At 45.7% G+C, this 16,865-nt stretch overlaps 2 protein-coding genes across 9 annotated transcripts; one reads left to right on the top strand and one right to left on the bottom strand.

Annotated features, from left to right (window-relative positions):
* Nucleotides 1–183: 183 nt before the first annotated feature.
* On the top strand, nucleotides 184–7,193 carry LOC130404014 (S-antigen protein-like). Of its 7 annotated transcripts, XR_008904145.1 has the most exons (10): nucleotides 184–272; nucleotides 1,914–2,015; nucleotides 2,335–2,445; nucleotides 2,531–2,620; nucleotides 2,657–2,899; nucleotides 2,980–3,132; nucleotides 4,478–4,549; nucleotides 4,645–4,791; nucleotides 5,211–5,299; nucleotides 5,651–7,193. XR_008904145.1 is itself a non-coding variant. In XM_056608601.1 (7 exons), the coding sequence occupies exons 2-7, from the start codon at nucleotides 2,006–2,008 to the stop codon at nucleotides 4,691–4,693; spliced, it is 777 nt and encodes a 258-aa protein (XP_056464576.1). In that variant the 5' UTR covers nucleotides 184–272; nucleotides 1,914–2,005; the 3' UTR covers nucleotides 4,694–4,785. The 7 variants fall into 7 exon arrangements, 2 of the variants coding, with proteins under 2 accessions (XP_056464576.1, XP_056464575.1); XR_008904144.1 differs by having other exon boundaries at nucleotides 2,534–2,899; XR_008904143.1 differs by having other exon boundaries at nucleotides 2,531–2,899; nucleotides 4,481–4,549.
* Nucleotides 7,194–9,503: 2,310 nt separating this feature from the next.
* socs4 (suppressor of cytokine signaling 4) lies at nucleotides 9,504–13,063 on the bottom strand. 2 transcript variants are annotated; one of them, XM_056607980.1, is made up of 2 exons: nucleotides 12,973–13,063; nucleotides 9,504–12,066 (listed from the first exon to the last, which is right to left on the bottom strand). In XM_056607980.1, exon 2 carries the CDS (start codon nucleotides 12,040–12,042, stop codon nucleotides 10,849–10,851), a length of 1,194 nt encoding a protein of 397 aa, XP_056463955.1. In that variant the 5' UTR covers nucleotides 12,043–12,066; nucleotides 12,973–13,063; the 3' UTR covers nucleotides 9,504–10,848. The 2 variants fall into 2 exon arrangements, with proteins under 2 accessions (XP_056463955.1, XP_056463956.1); XM_056607981.1 differs by having other exon boundaries at nucleotides 12,978–13,063.
* Between the last annotated feature and the right edge of the window lie 3,802 nt (nucleotides 13,064–16,865).

Genomic DNA, 16,865 nt, shown 5'->3' with positions numbered 1-16,865 from the left:
CCCACTTCAAAGTACTGGCATAATGCAAATTTGAACTTATGCTCTAACCAATACGCAGGCCTTTGCCGTCTCGAGCTTCTCGCTCACAACCAATCACGTTCTTCTGGAGGTCACTAGTTCTTAATTGATTTCAGCTGCGTCTCCCCCGCCTCTCCTCATAAAGCGCCCCTACCGTGACGGATGTTAATCGTTTTTTTGCGTTGGATTGCGTGGGCTGAACAATCCGGACATCGTGGCCACCGACGTGGACCCCCGCCACCGGGACCCCCGCAGTGAGTAACGCGGGGTACTTCCTTCATGAGCACTGCACATGTAACACTCTCCCCATCTCCTCCTGTCGTCTGTTCTCGCCCCTCTATTGTACATGTTTTACCGCTGGAGGTTAATGTGGATTTGCTGATGGAAGTGGTAGTTTGTGTTGAGTGGTTTATCTATGGGATCGACTGACTGACCAGCTAACGCTGCGGACCGCTAGCACCGACCACCACACTGGGAAGTGTCCTCTGCTCACTGTGGAAGCAGCATGGAAGAACTGCAGCAACTCTGATGGAAACGAGGACCTCCACGCTGTTGAACACAAACTGTTCTAGGCCTACTACAAACCGAGGCGGTCCCACTCGGTTAAAGATCTCGTGGACCGCTGGACCTGGACGTCACCTTGTGCAGATACTTCACTGCCCTCAGGAATCCACGGATAACTTGAAACACGTCCGACTCCACATGTGCGAAAAATCCAGGATGGAAACTTGTGGAAGGAAGAAAGGGGTCTGTTTTTGCTCAACCCATAACCCCACTGAGCCCTTCTGTGGAAACCTGTCTGACTGACCCTACTGACTGGGGGCCTGTTGATGCGTGTTTGGTTGGTCTGGTAGAAGGCTTGCTGCTTGTGATCTGCAAGGTGGTCCTGGGTTAGATGCGGTGTCTGACTTGCACACCACTCTCCCAATTCTATTCTTCTCTTTACTACTTTTCAATACACTGCTGCTGCTGTTGACCGCTGGTGGTGCAATGTGGTTTTTATTCGCGTATGTTCTGTGGACTTTGCATTTGTATTTTAATGAACATGTTTACTGCCTGTTAGACCTCGGATTGGCAAACCTAAACTCCTTCACTGGCAAAATGTAGATGCAAATTACATGCCAAAATTAACATTTCAATATTCGTTTTGCGTATTTCACCAATAGCTTAAAGAATTCCCATACTTTAGAGGAACGAGTGCGTGTCGCCTTGCACTTATGAAAGTCTGAGGAGCCACTCGTGTTGCAACTACGCTCCGGCGCCGCCCATTTTTCTTTTCTTTTTTCTTTTTTTTTACCGACGCACATTTTTCGCGTCGACGTAATTTATGCGTCGACGTCGTCGATTACGTCGACGCGTCGTCCCAGCCCTAATACGAAACATGTACAGAGGTGTTTCAACAACAAAGATGGAAGTTAGTGAACTAAAGACTGCTCACTAAAAGATAGAACGACTACTACTCAAAGATTTTGAGGAAAATGTATTTCTGCATCACCCGTTCCAATGCTATGATTAGTCGAGGCCTATCCAATGGCATATAATCGACCCATTTTAGATCGCGCCCTTTAGACACGCCCCTTGGAAATTGAACAACGCACTTCAACGCAGAGGATCCAGAAGGATTTCACAACGAGTCCATTGGAAGATATCGAGGAACATGAACATCACCAATGAAGGAGAGTAACGTTTCCACTTGCTATAGGAATTTAGTGAAGCACTAAATAGTTAATTAAATGTTTTATAGAAGTAAAAAAGTAATCAATAGAACTATACACATTTGTACAACAATTAATCATTACACAGGATTTGAACATTTTCTATTCTAACTCATGCTTCATAATATTTCCAAGGATTGCAGAGTACCAAATGATTTATTAACAGTTGTTTTTGTTCAGGAGCGGATTGTACACCCAGAGGCTTCAACAGAGCGGGTCTGGAGCTGGGAGCTGCAGGTGGAGGGAAGGCCGGGAGCCATGCAGCCCAACGGATGCAGAACGGTGAGACACGGAACTGCACAGCTGCACATTTTTTCTAGGCTTGGTGAATTGTTTAGAATTAAAACTTTGACATGCAGCCACAGCAACTCTGAGGTGTTCTGAAAAATTTCAGATGCATTCTCCGCCACTAGGACCAGCTCCAGGATGTAGGCTAGGTGTGTGTGGCTGGCTGTTGGGTTAAATAATACCTCACTCAAGACTGCACAGTAGGGCATCAGTGAGATCTGTGGGAGCTAAAGCAGAGGAGGAGTTGATTATCTGCATCATGTACGGGGTGAAATGTGCAGTGTGCAAATGGAACGTGTCATTCGCCTTTCAGAAGGACTGAGGCGGAGGTCCTGGAGGCAGAGGCCAGCCTGGAGGCGGAGGTCCTGGAGGCGTCCAACCTGGAAGGGACGGCATGGAGGGCCAGGTGGCGGCTCCTCATCCAGTGAGGCAACTCATCTTCAGTGCATCCATGATGAAAGGGGAGAAATGTTCCTGTGTGCAACTGGAACTTGTGTCTCTCATTTCAGAAGGGCCTGGAGGCGGCCAACCTGGAAGGCCTGGAGACGGCCGAGGTCCTGGAGGCAACGGCGGTCCTGGAGGCAACGGCGGGCCTGGAGGCAACGGCGGGCCTGGAGGCAACGGCGGGCCTGGAGGTGGAGGCCAACCTGGAGGTCCTGGAGTCGGTGGTTGGGACCAACCTGGAGGTCCCGGCGGTGGCGTCCACCTGGCGGCGGTCAGCCTGGAGGGCCCGGCGGCGGTCAGCCTGGAGGGCCCGGCGGCGGTCAGCCTGGAGGGCCCGGCGGCGGTCAGCCTGGAGGGCCCGGCGGCGGCGGCGTCCTGGAGGGCCCGGAGGCGGCGGCGTCCTGGAGGGCCCGGAGGCAGTGGCTCCTCATTCAGTAAAGCTAAACTCTTCTCCAGTGCATCATGAACGGGGAGGAATGTCCGGGGTGCAAATAGAACATGTGTCACATTTCAGAAGAAATGAGGCGACGTTGCGGAGGTCCAGGCGGTTGGCCCGGTGGAGGTCCTGGAGGAGACGGTCCCGGCGGTGGAGGACGGCTGGGGGATCCGGCGGTGGAGGTCCGAAGGCGGCTCGTGATTAGACCAACCAGCTCCTCATCAATAGAAGGTAAGCGCTTTCTCCAGGTCAATCTGATCAATGAGAAAATCAAAGAGCGCAGCCATGAACTGGTGGTATCGCCATTTGGGGACTACACTCTAATGTTTAACTCGAGTAACTGCAGTGTTTCCCCCAGCACTGTATGGTTAAGGCCGTCTTAACAGTAGGGCCCCGCCTTGACTACCAATGTAGAAAAATTATATATAAAAAATAATTATATATAAAAAATAATTATGCAATAACAAAGTGCAAAACTCGTAGGGAAAGAAAACATACTTTCCTCAAGTACAAAAAATATAGATAAATAATTTGTCGGTAATACTGTATACTAGGGCTGTCACTTTTTCCAAAAATGAAATTCGAACGAATTTCGAATGTCCATAATTAATTCGAATACATTCCAATACATTCGACCCCCCCCCCCCCCCCCCATAGAACTATTAAAAAAAACGACTGTTGTCGTGTTTCTTTTTATTTCTTGTGGAAATCACGTATACCTACTGAATTCATAACAGCACAGGATAAAAACACATCTTTGATAACACATTTGTAAACACAACAAGAGGAAGCTCCGACACACAAGTGCGGCTGTCTTTTACGCATTAACAATAACTGCTCGGAGCGCGATATGCGGAGCGCATGTCGTCCATGGCACACACAGCCTATATAAACGAACAATCTGTGAGGCCGACCTCCAACACGGCATGCTGCTCTTTTTATTCCTTACGGAAAGAAAATTACAAGTAGTCTCGCAGCTCTCCGTTACCGCTGCAGCTGCTTCTGTCAGCCGTGCCGTATAAGTCCCCAAACAGGATGCCCATCGCGCCCAGCGCAGCAGCGGACTTTTCTCCCTGTCGTGTGCGATCAGCGTCGGTCTCCGTTTCAATGAGCTCGTGTGAGAGGCTTTCAGTCACGAGATGTTTCTGTGCAGGGGAAAGGTGGACTAACCGTAACCGGGAGAAGCGGGGATCCAGGAGGGCCGCTTTATTGAGGAAAAGCCACTCGCCGCTCTTCTTTATACAGCATTTTTACAGTTCGAATGGAGAATTACACTTCGAATTCGAACTTTTCACCCCACCTTCGAACGAATATTCGAACTTCGAATAAAAAGTGACAGCCCTACTGTATACTGTTCAAAACAATAGTCGTGCCATAAAGCATTTTGAATGCAATTGAAAAGGCGGTTGTATGTATTATTGCGAACTGAAACCCTCACCGAAGACCCCCCCCCCCCCCCCCCCACCTTGACTAAGACATTGTCTGGGGGAAACACTGAACCGGGTTGTATCACTTGGTAGTGAGTACACTAGGGTAGCTGGGTCATCTCCAAATGGTAACTGAGTGTTTGCTCCAGCAGGATTGAAGGAGTCACTGGGGATGAAGATCACTGCTCAGGGGCTGACGACCACTCATCTTTCCGGAGAAGGTACATAAATCTACAGCTGATGTGATTAAAGTTCTGCAGTTCAGATCCGCTGATAAATGGTCCCATACCGTATCCACAGCGTCCTCATGGTGCAGGCGGTCAAACCTCCACCTCTTTGAAGAGACCAAGCAGCTTGATGACTGACTGGTTCTTTATACTCAAGACCTCGTCCCGGAGCAGAGGATAGACCTAAGGCCTACAGCGCAGCAGACTAGAGACTCTATTTTCATTTATTCTACAAGGTTAGTTTTGTTTGGCGGGTATGTTGCTTTGATACTAGGGGCTTCTTCTGTAAAAAACTTTCTAGAGAATAAGATCTGACTTCAGCCAATCAGCCAGATGTCCTTGAACAAGAGCCAATGGCTGAAGGTGCTCAAACGCATTCTTTTGACTCGCTCCTCTACTATTGCTGTAATCAAGCTGGATGGCTATTTTGCGCCTTCTACTGACAAAATCAAGTCTGCCACCTGGGGGCTGATGAGGGCGTAGCAACTCGGGGTACATTGGAAACTTGATAAGAGCCTGTTTTTGATGGTTCGATCGTACACCTAAATGTTTTTACATCAAAATATCGCCGAACCCCATGTTGGACAATGCTTGTTTTCATCCTTTCTATGTTTAGCTTTGATTTATCCTTTTTCTTTTGACCCATTCCCCTTAGGCTCAATTAAGTTGACCTCTCCTTCAGGCGACTTAAAGGGAGACCAGATGTGCGGCAGCTGGGTGTCATGGTGCAGAGACCCAACGCTGGTAAATATTTACTTCCTCCTTGAACAGACCTAACGCGTCAAACGACAATTATATAATCCCTCCTGATCTTTAGTCTTTTCTGTGAACATCTCCACTGACTAGTGTGCTCTTAATTAAATTAAAGTTAATTAAATGCAGCAACTCCAATGCACCTGGAGGCCCGTATTGAATTTTTTTGAAACCTGGTTCTCCAGCACTAGGACTGTTGCGGTAAATAAATGCTTGTTTTTTCGCTAATTTAAGTCTATGAAATCAAATGCTGATTGAGACCAGATGGGGCTGTTCCTGCATTTATAGACATTTGATTGCCCTTGACACTGATTCTACTTTTTGCATCAATTTACTTCACAGTACTGAACTACAACAGTGTGTCCTACTCCCATAAACCCTGAGGATCCCTGGATGGCTACACCAGCACATTAATTCACACCCAACATCAACACACAGTGCACACTCTATAGAGCTCGTAAGTCCGCCCCTTGCGGCGGGACCTTGTGAGATCGTAAGATATGACTGGGTTTCAATGGAGAGAAAGTAATTATTTTCTCCATTTTATGTTGCACCACATTTTGGGGGAAGAATGTTTGAATCAATCTTTGTCATTTATTTCTGTACTCCATATCTGTAATCCCAGCTGTTGTATTTTAACACGGTAGCTGGGAACCCTCTTTATAGGGAGCGACTAGAGGGACGAGGCTGGAAGCAAACCTGAGCCTGGATCTTAACCTTCTTTCTAAACCTAATGCCGCAATTTAACAGCAAATAAAGTGAGGCCTAAAGTAACTTGACTCTCTTGCCTAAACTCGCTTGCCTAAACTCGCTTGCCTAAACTCGCTTGCATAAAACCTGAACTTGCTTGGCTAAACTCGCGTCGCTTGCCTAATACCTGAACTTGCTTGCCTAAACTCGCTTGCCTAATACCTGAAGTCGCTTGCCTAAACTCGTTTGCCTAAACTCGCTTGCATAAAACCTAAACTTGCTTAGCTTGACTCCCTTGCCTGTACTCGCTTGGCTAAACTCGCTTGCATAAAACCTAAACTCGCTTGCATAAAACCTAAACTCGCTTGCATAAAACCTAAACTCGCTTGCATAAAACCTAAACTCGCTTGCATAGAACCTAAACTCGCTTGCCTGTACTCGCTTTGCTAAACTCGCTTGCCTAATACCTGAAGTCGCTTGCCTAAAACCTAAACTTGCTTGTCCAAACACGTTACACAAAGTTAACATCCATAATCTTTAACACAAACCAGACTTGTCCCTGGGTCGCTCCACTTTAATTTAGAAGTTTCTTCTTTTACCTCATCTGCGTTTTGAGTTTCATTCTTTGAGGGCTTGAAGTGCTTTGGAGGATATTTGAACCTTTGTTTGCCGCATCAATAAACATGCTTTATCTTTACCCATTTTGTTTTGGATTGCATTTCTATGTGTAATCCGGCCAAATGTTCAGTGTCCTTACATGTAATGTCTGGTCTGACGATAATCTGACCTCTTCATGAAGCAGAATGTGTGTGAATGTTGTCCCGTGAGCTCCAGGCTCTGTGGGCCTGTCAACGTCTCTTTAGCAAAAGGTTGGAGAGTGAAATTCATTTTTGTGCCATTTTCATGTGTTCCTGAGTATTTCAGACCTGTGGTGTTTCACATGAAACCTTAATGGGAACTTTTCTTTTTCTGCCTGCATACGTAATGCCTACATTAGTAGGGTGATCACTGTTGATCGCAATAATGATCATTAACCACCTCATTCTTTGGGATTACAAATCATGTAATTTATGAGCATATTTGCAAATGCCTCCAAATATCAGATTGTGTAAAAACGAATGAAATGTAACCTGCTTGATTTAAAGAAAATAAAACATCCAAATATTATAAAGCTGTTTTGTGTTGCTCTCTTACCATGTGGAAATGAGCAGATAGATATGTTATAATAATAATAATCATTTTAAAACCTTGACACAATCGGTCAGATGTCTATTAAATGACAGTTGACCACAAGGCAATTCTATCTACGCCTCTTCTTGAATTGCTCCATGAGTCGGCAGATGCTTGTAATGCTGCGTAGCATTATAAGCATGATGAGGAGCAGAAAAAGTTGACATGGGTGCTAATTTTCAGTTGAAAAAAAACGCTGCCATTATTTCATCAGCTGAGGGCATTGCCATAACAAGTACAAGTACAACATGTTCTAATACTATGAGACTCATGAAAAGGGCCTCAGCTGATAGCGCGAGCGGCAGACGGGACTTAGTCTTATTTATTTAATATTTATTTTAATAAGTTATTTATTTTATTTGAAATAAACATAATACCAAGGGTCAGAAGTTTTACAAGAATTTTGATCTTACAAAGTCATGACAGAGGGACTTGGTGTCTTTATTCATGCTTGAAAGATGAACATAGATTATTTTTTTTGAAAGGGAATAAGCTGATGAAGCTGACAAGTGACCATGTTTACGGTTTAAAAATATTTTTTGTGAATCATTTGCTCTTGTTTCTGTTTTGAAATTCACAGACTTAGCAGTCTTGTTTGAATGTTACAAATTGAGTTAATGAACTGAACTTGGAAATTGTTTTAAGTTGTTGCAGATGTTATCTCTCGTAATTTTATTAATCAAAATAAATATTAGCAGGTTCTCAATAGTAGGCTACTTCAATTCAGGGAGGGCGCGTACTGTCAGTGGTGTGGTTCATATAGTTTGTATTCTCAGGCCTGTTATACACACCTTAATGTACGATATGTACAATACACCCTTTAACCAAACCTTTGCGTTATCTTTGTGCTGGCAAAATGAAACAAGTTGGCATCTGTTATGGAAAAGTGTATTTATTGGTGTATCTCAATGGGTGGGAATGACAGAAAATAATTGAGAACCACTGGTCTAGAACATGTTGTACTTGTTGATTAGCTCATGTTGTTATGGCAGTGAAAATGCCCACAGCTGATAAAATAATGCCTGCGTTTTTTTTTTTACTGAAAATTAGCACCCTTTTTTTTTGCATCAGAACAACATTTTTTGCATCAGAAGTTTTATAAAAATGTATGGGTCCCTGAAAGTGAGACAACATAGTTCAGATTACATGTTGTACCAATGTGTTTCAGTAACTGTGTAAATAAAAAAAGGGGGAAATATGGTCATTTTTGAGTGAAACTTACACAAAAGAAGTTTAATATACCTCAAACTTGTTATTACAGTTCACATCCATTGATTATTCCTTCATCCAAACAGTCTTTTTTCCTTTCATCATTTTAGTGGTTCAGAACTGCATTATTTAGCTGACACTGCCAGCTATTGGCTTAGACATACAACAGCATAGTAACTAAGAAAATAAAGGTTGTGGAATAAAATCTTGGATAGGACTTTATATACTTCATATACCCCTGTGGCTTCCTGGGGTTGAGCCCCCCCAAAAAGTCAGAACCTAGAATCGCCCCTGGTTGAAAGCTATAAGTTCAATTTGAAAACAGAACAGTTTCACCTTATTACCGATGTTAATTATATGTATTATATATTTATATATTGTTTTTATTTTTTATACTTTTTTCTGAAGGAAGGAGTCAGACAGTCAGATATTGTAATAGGCCTGTGTCTGTAACAGATAAAAAAAAGATTGAAGTGTTAGGCTGTATTATAAGCATATTGTCGCTATGAGTTAGGTTATTATTGTACTTAAAAAAATGTGCACCTTATTCATCTTAGAGGAAGAGTTTGTGAATTGTAATATAGGCCTACCAGAGGGTATTCTATAGGATTTAACCTTTAGGAAGTCTTGTCTCCAAATGAGATGAGATAAGCAACCTATTAGACGTTGTTCTCATGGCTGCATGCTATTCACTGTTTGCTAACTTTTTCCTCTTCCATATGTCAGTGTAAACAGGTCTCTAGGGCTGATTCGATTAGCAGGACAGGAAATATCACTTACCAGACAGCTGTCTCTCGAACATGACAGCTATGAAATCATCATCATATCTCTCTTTGAAAACATATAGGCCTAAGTACACACACACACACACACACAGACTCTCCCCCCCCCCCCCCCTCTCTCTCTCTCTCTCACACACACACATTGACTGAATGCAAATATGCTAGAATACATATTTGCCAATACTCTCAGATTCTTAATAGACTCTCAACAAACTGGATCACACAACCTATTAATATTTCATGCATGTGGTCCACAGAAATCAATGGGCTACGTGTAGCTCTTTTTATTCTTTTTATTGATCTGGACTACATTGACCAGCAGAGGGTAGCGTCACAGTCAAAGGGATCAAGTCATTATGTGCAACATGATGAAAAAAAACCTCACTGCAACGGAGAGGTTTTCTATGAAATTCAAGAAGGATATCGACAAGGTCCGGTTTTAAAACAGGGGAGGAATATTATACTCGTTCATCAGAAAAAAATGCAAACCAGCCTACTTCCGGAACACAGAGGCGCCTGCTGAGTGAGTCTATTGCAGCAGAAGAAGAGACAATTGTGGAAAACAATGAATTAAAAACGATCAAATAAAACTAAAGTGAAAGATATCAATGGCAATAGAAACAAAAGTTCATTAACATGTTGGTGTTATGCATATATAAAGGTCTATATTGCTTTCCATGAGGAGTAAATCCAAAAGATCTCCCTCTGTGAGGAGGAAATTGTCTTTTTCATGTCCTTATCTTTCATTTCCTTCGTGGGGGCCGTGGCATTTAAAAGTCTCCCTTGCAGATAGCTGGAAGAATTGTTTTCAGAGCGGTACTTCAGAAGGTGCATTTTCCATGCCATTAGCCCGTCTAATGACAGACACTCCCCTCCACAGCACAGACCTGGGATAACCACTAAGTGTGTCTAATCTGGAACAAGGTGTCCAAAAGGCAGAGACAAGGGCTCTAATACCACAGGACTAATACCGTCTGGAGCGGTGTGTTGATACTGGCAGTGTTACACATTGTTATTGTGAGGGATAGCGCTGACTATGAGAGATGACCTTCATGGTCCTTTATAGTGACAACCTTGGGAAAACAAGAAAAATACCCAAAGGCACACTTGATGGAAAACAATTAATTTGAAAGGTGCTTTTTTGAAGGGTCGCAGATGACGTAGATCCGCCAGGATATTTGGTACGCCAGTAGTGCCATCTTGTGGTAATAAGCGGCAGAGCACTCAGGAAAACGTCAATGGAGTGGCTTCATGAATCAAGAGAAGGTCTTATGGATGCACACACACTGAGGAGTAGTCAATAATTTGTACACACCCCCACTGTCACAACACCTTAGAATAGTGACATGGGACAAGTGTTCAAATCACACCTTGCTGTTATGTTAATTTTTACTTATTGAAGGAACATCAACAACGTCCTAAAACATACCCCCTATTAGATCGCCTTCTAGCAAAAGCAAACGGCAAAAATCTGCAAAAAGCACGGTCTCTCGGCCCGGTTAATGTTCTGCCACTAGGCGGTCCAACACACTGGTTAAGCCCAATAGAAGAGAAAGGCTTTTTCTGTGTAAAGTGTTCTGAAAGTGTCTTCCGCATTGTGGTTTGGAACGCAGCCCCTTTCGCGAACCCTCACATGGAACACGCGCCGTCGCACTTGAAGTGGTACTGCCCCAGGAAGTCCCTGAGCTGGGGGGGCAGCGGCAGGCCCTGGACGCCCTGGTAGGTGGTGCAGCTGCACACCACCGCGCGGCACAGGTGCTGCAGCGAGAAGGGGAAGGTCCTGGACAGCGGGCGCGACAGCAGCGGCTCAAAGTAGAGGCACGAGGCCGGGTCGCTGTAGTGCCGCAGCAGGCCCGTCACGCTGGGGTCCCGGTACATGCAGGGGTCGCGCCCGTCGAAGCTGAAGCGCTTGTCGCTCTGCTCGATGCGGGCGTGCAGCGAGCGGCTGTAGCGCCGGAAGCTGACGGAGAACAGGAACTCGTCCTGGGCCGAGTCCCGCAGCAGGAAGGTGCCCTCGGGCTGACCCTCCAGCAGGGCCTCCGCCTCGAAGCGGTTCAGCACCCCCCAGTAGCAGGGGCTGTTGTTGATCTGGAGCAGGTCGGGGACCAGGATGTAGTCTGTGTGTCCGCCCCCGTCTGCCGCGCCCTGGGGACAGGAAGGGTCCCAGTCCTCCAGGCTGCTGCTGCCCGTCTCCGACGAGCAGCAGGCGTCCTCCCAGGAGAGAGGCGTCGGAGGCGGGGAGCAGGAGGAGGACGAGGCGTGGCTTTTGTGGGGGGCCTCCACGCCCTTGAGGTGGGGGGTGTGCTTCTTAATGAGGTGCCAGCAGTGGGCCAGTTCGGACTTGGGCGAGAAGGGGCACTTGTCCTGCATGAGCTCCGAGACGTGGATCTTGCGCTTGGACCAGACCAGCACGGAGAAGGGTCTGGAGGGGGTGGTCCCGGGGGCGTGGGGCCGGTGGTGGGGATGGTGGTGGTGGTGGTGGTGGTGCGAGCGGAGGGGCAGACACTGGCCCACGGCGTCCTGGAACTTCTGGCGCAGCGAGCGCCGCAGGAGGGGCTTCCGACAGGTCGCGTCCCCGTCGCCTTCGCCCAGGGTGCTGCAGCTGCACTTCCTGTCCCGCCGGCGCCGCGGGCAGGAAGTGGAGCGCGCCACGCCAGCGGGCGCCTCCGACCGCCCCCCCTCCTCCACGCGGCCGTCCGACACCAGCTCGTTCTGGGAGCTCCGGGAGCGCTTCTTGCCCCGCCACACGTAGCTGTCGGCGCTCCAGCTGCGCAGGCCGGACTTGGGCCGGGTGTCTGAGCCGCGCGGCTTCTTCTCGGACATGTTTCAGGTGGGAGTCGTGCTGCTCTGGAAGGTACAGGAGGGTGGAGAACGTTAGAGGATCCCTCCAGAGGTGATCTGGAGATGCAGGTGTGAAGATGGGGTTGTCTTTGTGGTTCGGGATTGGCTGCTCTGTCGCTCCTCCTCCCCCCCCCCCCCCACACACACACACAGAGACATCCTGTGTCTGAGGGAACCACACACACGGACATGCACTGACACGGGAGAGCGCGTACAAACGCTCATACACACACGCACATACATGCACATAAACACACGCACACATGCACCATAAACAAGCACATGCACAGACGCACACCGATATACACATGCACACACGACAAAAGCACATACAAACACACGCACATACATACATATATACACACGCACACACACACACACACACACACACACACACACACACACCTGTTCGCAAAATACTTGCAGTTTGTGTTTATCATAGCAATTTATTTAGCCAGCAACACTATTATAAACAGATATTGTAAACAAGATAATGCACTTTTGAAGACATTCCTAAGCTATCATCTTTAACATTTTAGATTCGGGACTATTCAAAGCTGATAATTCTGCCCCTGATTTAAACCTGGCGGAACCGTGGTGATTTGTTCTGTTGTTAGATCTCAACTTTCAAGAAAGCACGTGGTCCGAATCTTTCATTCCGTGGACTTCAATACGAATACCTTTCGTTAATTCCTCACTATTCTCGTTTTTTCTGACATTTCTTTTCGAGGGTTATCCATGATATGTATAATAATAATAATAATAATAATAATGGATTTAATTTATATAGCGCTTTTCTAGACACTCAAAGACGCTTTTACAGGGAACATTGCTCAGCCATAACATTGCTCGACAAAATATCATGGCACCATACATGATTTAATAACTATTCAAAAATGTATATTTGCATACCTTACCTGCCGAAGGGTTTAAAACGGCTGCTTAATATCCATGGTGCCCAGTGAATCACTTTAGTGTAAAGTGCGTGTGCAGGGTGCGCAGCAGCGGCGGACTGGTGTGAGCATCAGCGGCGGTCTGCAGTCTGTCCCGAGGACCGTCCCGCCCCGAATATAACACCGGGTCCCTAGGGGGCCCGCTTCCTCCCCAACGGGGGCCCCGCTTCCTCTTCCCCGGGCCGGGGGAGTGGGCTAGGGTTTCAGGTTAACGTTGGAGAGACATCCTTAACGCATTCAGTGACGAATTAAATACAAACAAAGATAAGATCTAAACACAAGGTACCACAGAAAATAAAGTTGCCTAATGCATGGGTTGATCATTTAATTCGGGCCCATTGCTTTACTATTCAGTCATTCGCAGTATACCTATCTGTAAGGGGCTGCTTTATACAAAACCACTAGTGGTAAGAAGAGAGGACGACTTATTTAACCATTCATCACTGAAGAGTAAAAGAACCACGCATTTAAAAAGCCCTACTTATTGATTGGCTGATCGATGGGTTCCCCGGCTTTTGTCTCCATCCGGACATTGTCGATTCCATTGACAACCAAAACTTCCAAGGACTGCTTAACTCATGTCATATAATTTGTCAAATTCCTATACAAGCACGACACTTATCCATTTTTAAAATCGTTTTTATTTATTTATTAGCCTATTATTTATACTTGGAGATGAAGATCATTTCCAGATTGAAAAGCCATGCAGAAGGAAGACTACATCAGATAAGCTATTATGCCAAGGGTCCTTTGTGTCTCAGTGTGTTTGCAGCTCAAATAGATAAAAGGATGCAATCAATAAATCCCCTGCAGGTAATGCAGTCACACTCACTTCCTCTAAGCTAAATATTTAATGCTCTTTACAATTTCACACCCTGATACAGGCATGGGCTCCGACTGAGTGCATACGTTACCCCATTGGTGTCTTATGGGTTTGAGAGAAAAAGTGTAAAACAAGGCGAAAGAAAAACAATCAATAGCCTATTATTTTGCACGGCTCGCATTAGGCAATGCAGATCCCCGATGAATACATAAGTTGTTGGTGGTAAAATGAAATGGAGCCAAAATTAAAAACAAATTTCCTTTTGCACGCAAACTCTCCCCTACTGCCTGAATCACATAGAGGTATGGAGAGATAGCCCCCCCCCCCCCCCCCCTCACCAAAGGTCAGTAGATACAACATGAAGTAAACCTGGTATATTATCTTAATTTTGCATGCATCCTTTTCTTAAATGAATTAACAAATACCATCAACGCACATATTTACTCATGTGCATTTTCTTGCTACAAACTATTTTATTGTTGCATTTACTTTTGCGTAACAGTGAACAATGTTTGTGGTTGTGCGGTGTAGCGTTGACGTGTCTTATTTTGGCGGCGTTGTGAGACCTAATCAATCCGTCAAGCTGTTTGAGTGTACAACGGGTGGACGCGGAGACAACCAGCCAGAGGTCTCCGGTCTGGTGAGAGCCATCGATCCGACCGGCAGCACATCCAGCAGTAGTAGGCTGCTCATCAATAATGAACGCATCCCCCTATTAATGGATCGGTCGGTATTATGATTTGTGTTTTTTTATGGTGAGTGCTGCTGTTATAGTTGGATCTACGGGGGCGGGTGGGAGATGGGGTTGGGCTGGGGGGGGGGGGAAACGAGTCAGACGTGCCCACTAGGGGAGGGGTCGCTGGTGGCAACTGCAGAGCTGTTGCTGCCCTTTTGCCCTTCATGTCTGAGATGACCAGACTAATACACATCAAGGAGTGTAAGTAACTCAAGGTATTCACAGCCCACGCATCGCCTATCCCAGCGGCAGTCATTACTCCTGGATGCAACTGACTCTGTCATCGTTCTTCAGCAGTTAGTTTACTCCTATAGTCGTGCACTCTGGGGCTGAGCTATATGCGTTACTAATCATGAATAATACCCAAACAACTTAATAACAATAGATACTACAGCTACTACAATAACAGATACTATGTGGATGCCTAATAATATCGTGAGATAATATCTGCAAATGTACCAGTTTGTTTACAGACATGTGCCGGGTCTGTTTGTGTCTTTGATCAAGATTCAAGCTTGTTGTAGGTTTATTACAATTTTACTTGAATGTTTAGTCTGAATGCCCTTCCCTTTATCAAGGACTGGAACATTTCTAAGACATTTTTGTGTTGTAGATTCTACGAAAAGGGAAAGGCCAAAATGTCTGTAAATTGGCATTGGTCTGTTTTACCAAGATTCAGACGAGTTGTTAAATACCAAATATATCATTGTGATTCCAGAAGGGGAGTTGACCTGTTTAACATTCGATTTCGTAAGCCATGTCAATTAACTTTCAGTTACAGTTGCCTAGTGTCGGTGAGGTAAGTTTTAAACACTTTCCAAAGATTTCCATGTGTTCCTATAGCCACTTATTCAAAACGAGTGCAGGAACCACACAACATGATTGTAGAAAACACAGAAAATTCAACACTATTTTTGGCGGGATTATATAATCACAGCTTCTGGCAGGGTCTCAACAGGGTTAACCTGTGACAGTGTTAACCTGTGACAGGGTTAACCTGTGACACAGTGTGTCACAGATAGCCTAATGATCACATCGCTGGAAATCGTGCGTCAAACTACAATGTTGTCTAGTTATTACTGATACTGAAAACTGAACAGTCTGGAAATCCTTGGAAAATGATTAAAAGTGCATTACCATAACATTAGCCGGAGCTAGGCTAGGTTATTATGCATGTCAATGGAAGCAGCTAACAAAAAGCAAATGCTAACCTAGCGCACTCCCCTTTTGCACGCACAGGGATCAATTCTGAATCAAACAATTTGTGTGAATCTGGGTAAGACAGGCGATCGTCAAACGACAGATATCTTATCGTATCCCTTTAAGGGAGCAGGAAATGGACGAGAGGCATAGATCAAATTTGTTTACTAATGCTAAGCGATCTCCCTTCCTGCCTCTCGAAGGAACATGATGAGGACTATGCTGGCACGCCTACGTCTTCGTGCGGCGGACAGAATCCAATAAGACCTAGAAGGGAGTGTTAGTAGAGAAACATAGGAGGGAACGTCCTCATAGGACTGTAGTAGCCTCAAGGGAAGAACCCACCCCTTCCATTTCAGATCTTCAAACCATCATTTCAAATGCATATTAGAAGTTTCTGAAACTCTCTGAAACAATCCTCCACTTATCTACATTAATGTCCATGTTCATGCCTACAAATCGATCCATTCTGAGATTACATTTTATTCTTTGATGTGTATCAGCTAGAGAGAGAGAGAGAGAGAGAGAGAGAGAGAGAGAGAGAGAGAGAGAGAGAAAGGGAGAGGAAAAATAGACAGCCGGAAAGGGACAGGGATGGATGCGTCTGGTGTGAGTAGCGTCTGGTGTCTGCATGTGCAGCAGGTATGTGAGAGAGAGAGAGAGAGAGAGAGAGAGAGAGAGAGAGAGAGAGAGAGAGAGAGAGAGAGAGACAGAGAGAGAGAGAGACAGAGAGAGAGAGAGAGAGACAGAGAGAGAGAGAGACAGAGAGAGAGAGAGAGACAGAGAGAGACAGAGAGAGAGAGACAGAGAGAGAGAGAGAGAGAGAGAGACAGAGAGAGAGAGACAGAGAGAGAGAGAGAGAGACAGAGAGAGAGAGAGACAGAGAGAGAGAGACAGAGAGAGACAGAGAGAGAGAGACAGAGAGAGAGAGAGAGAGAGAGAGAGAGAGACAGAGAGAGAGAGACAGAGAGAGAGAGACAGAGAGAGAGAGAGAGAGAGAGAGAGACAGAGAGCCAGAGAGCCAGAGAGCAAGAGAGCGAGCGAGAGAAAAGCAGACAGAGAGAGACAATGATTGAGTAGGAGGGGAGAGTGC

The sequence above is a fragment of the Gadus chalcogrammus genome, chromosome 14 (assembly GCF_026213295.1).
Source record: "Gadus chalcogrammus isolate NIFS_2021 chromosome 14, NIFS_Gcha_1.0, whole genome shotgun sequence".
NCBI classification, from domain to species: Eukaryota; Metazoa; Chordata; class Actinopteri; order Gadiformes; family Gadidae; genus Gadus; species Gadus chalcogrammus.
This window is presented reverse-complemented; position numbering and strand designations above follow the sequence as displayed.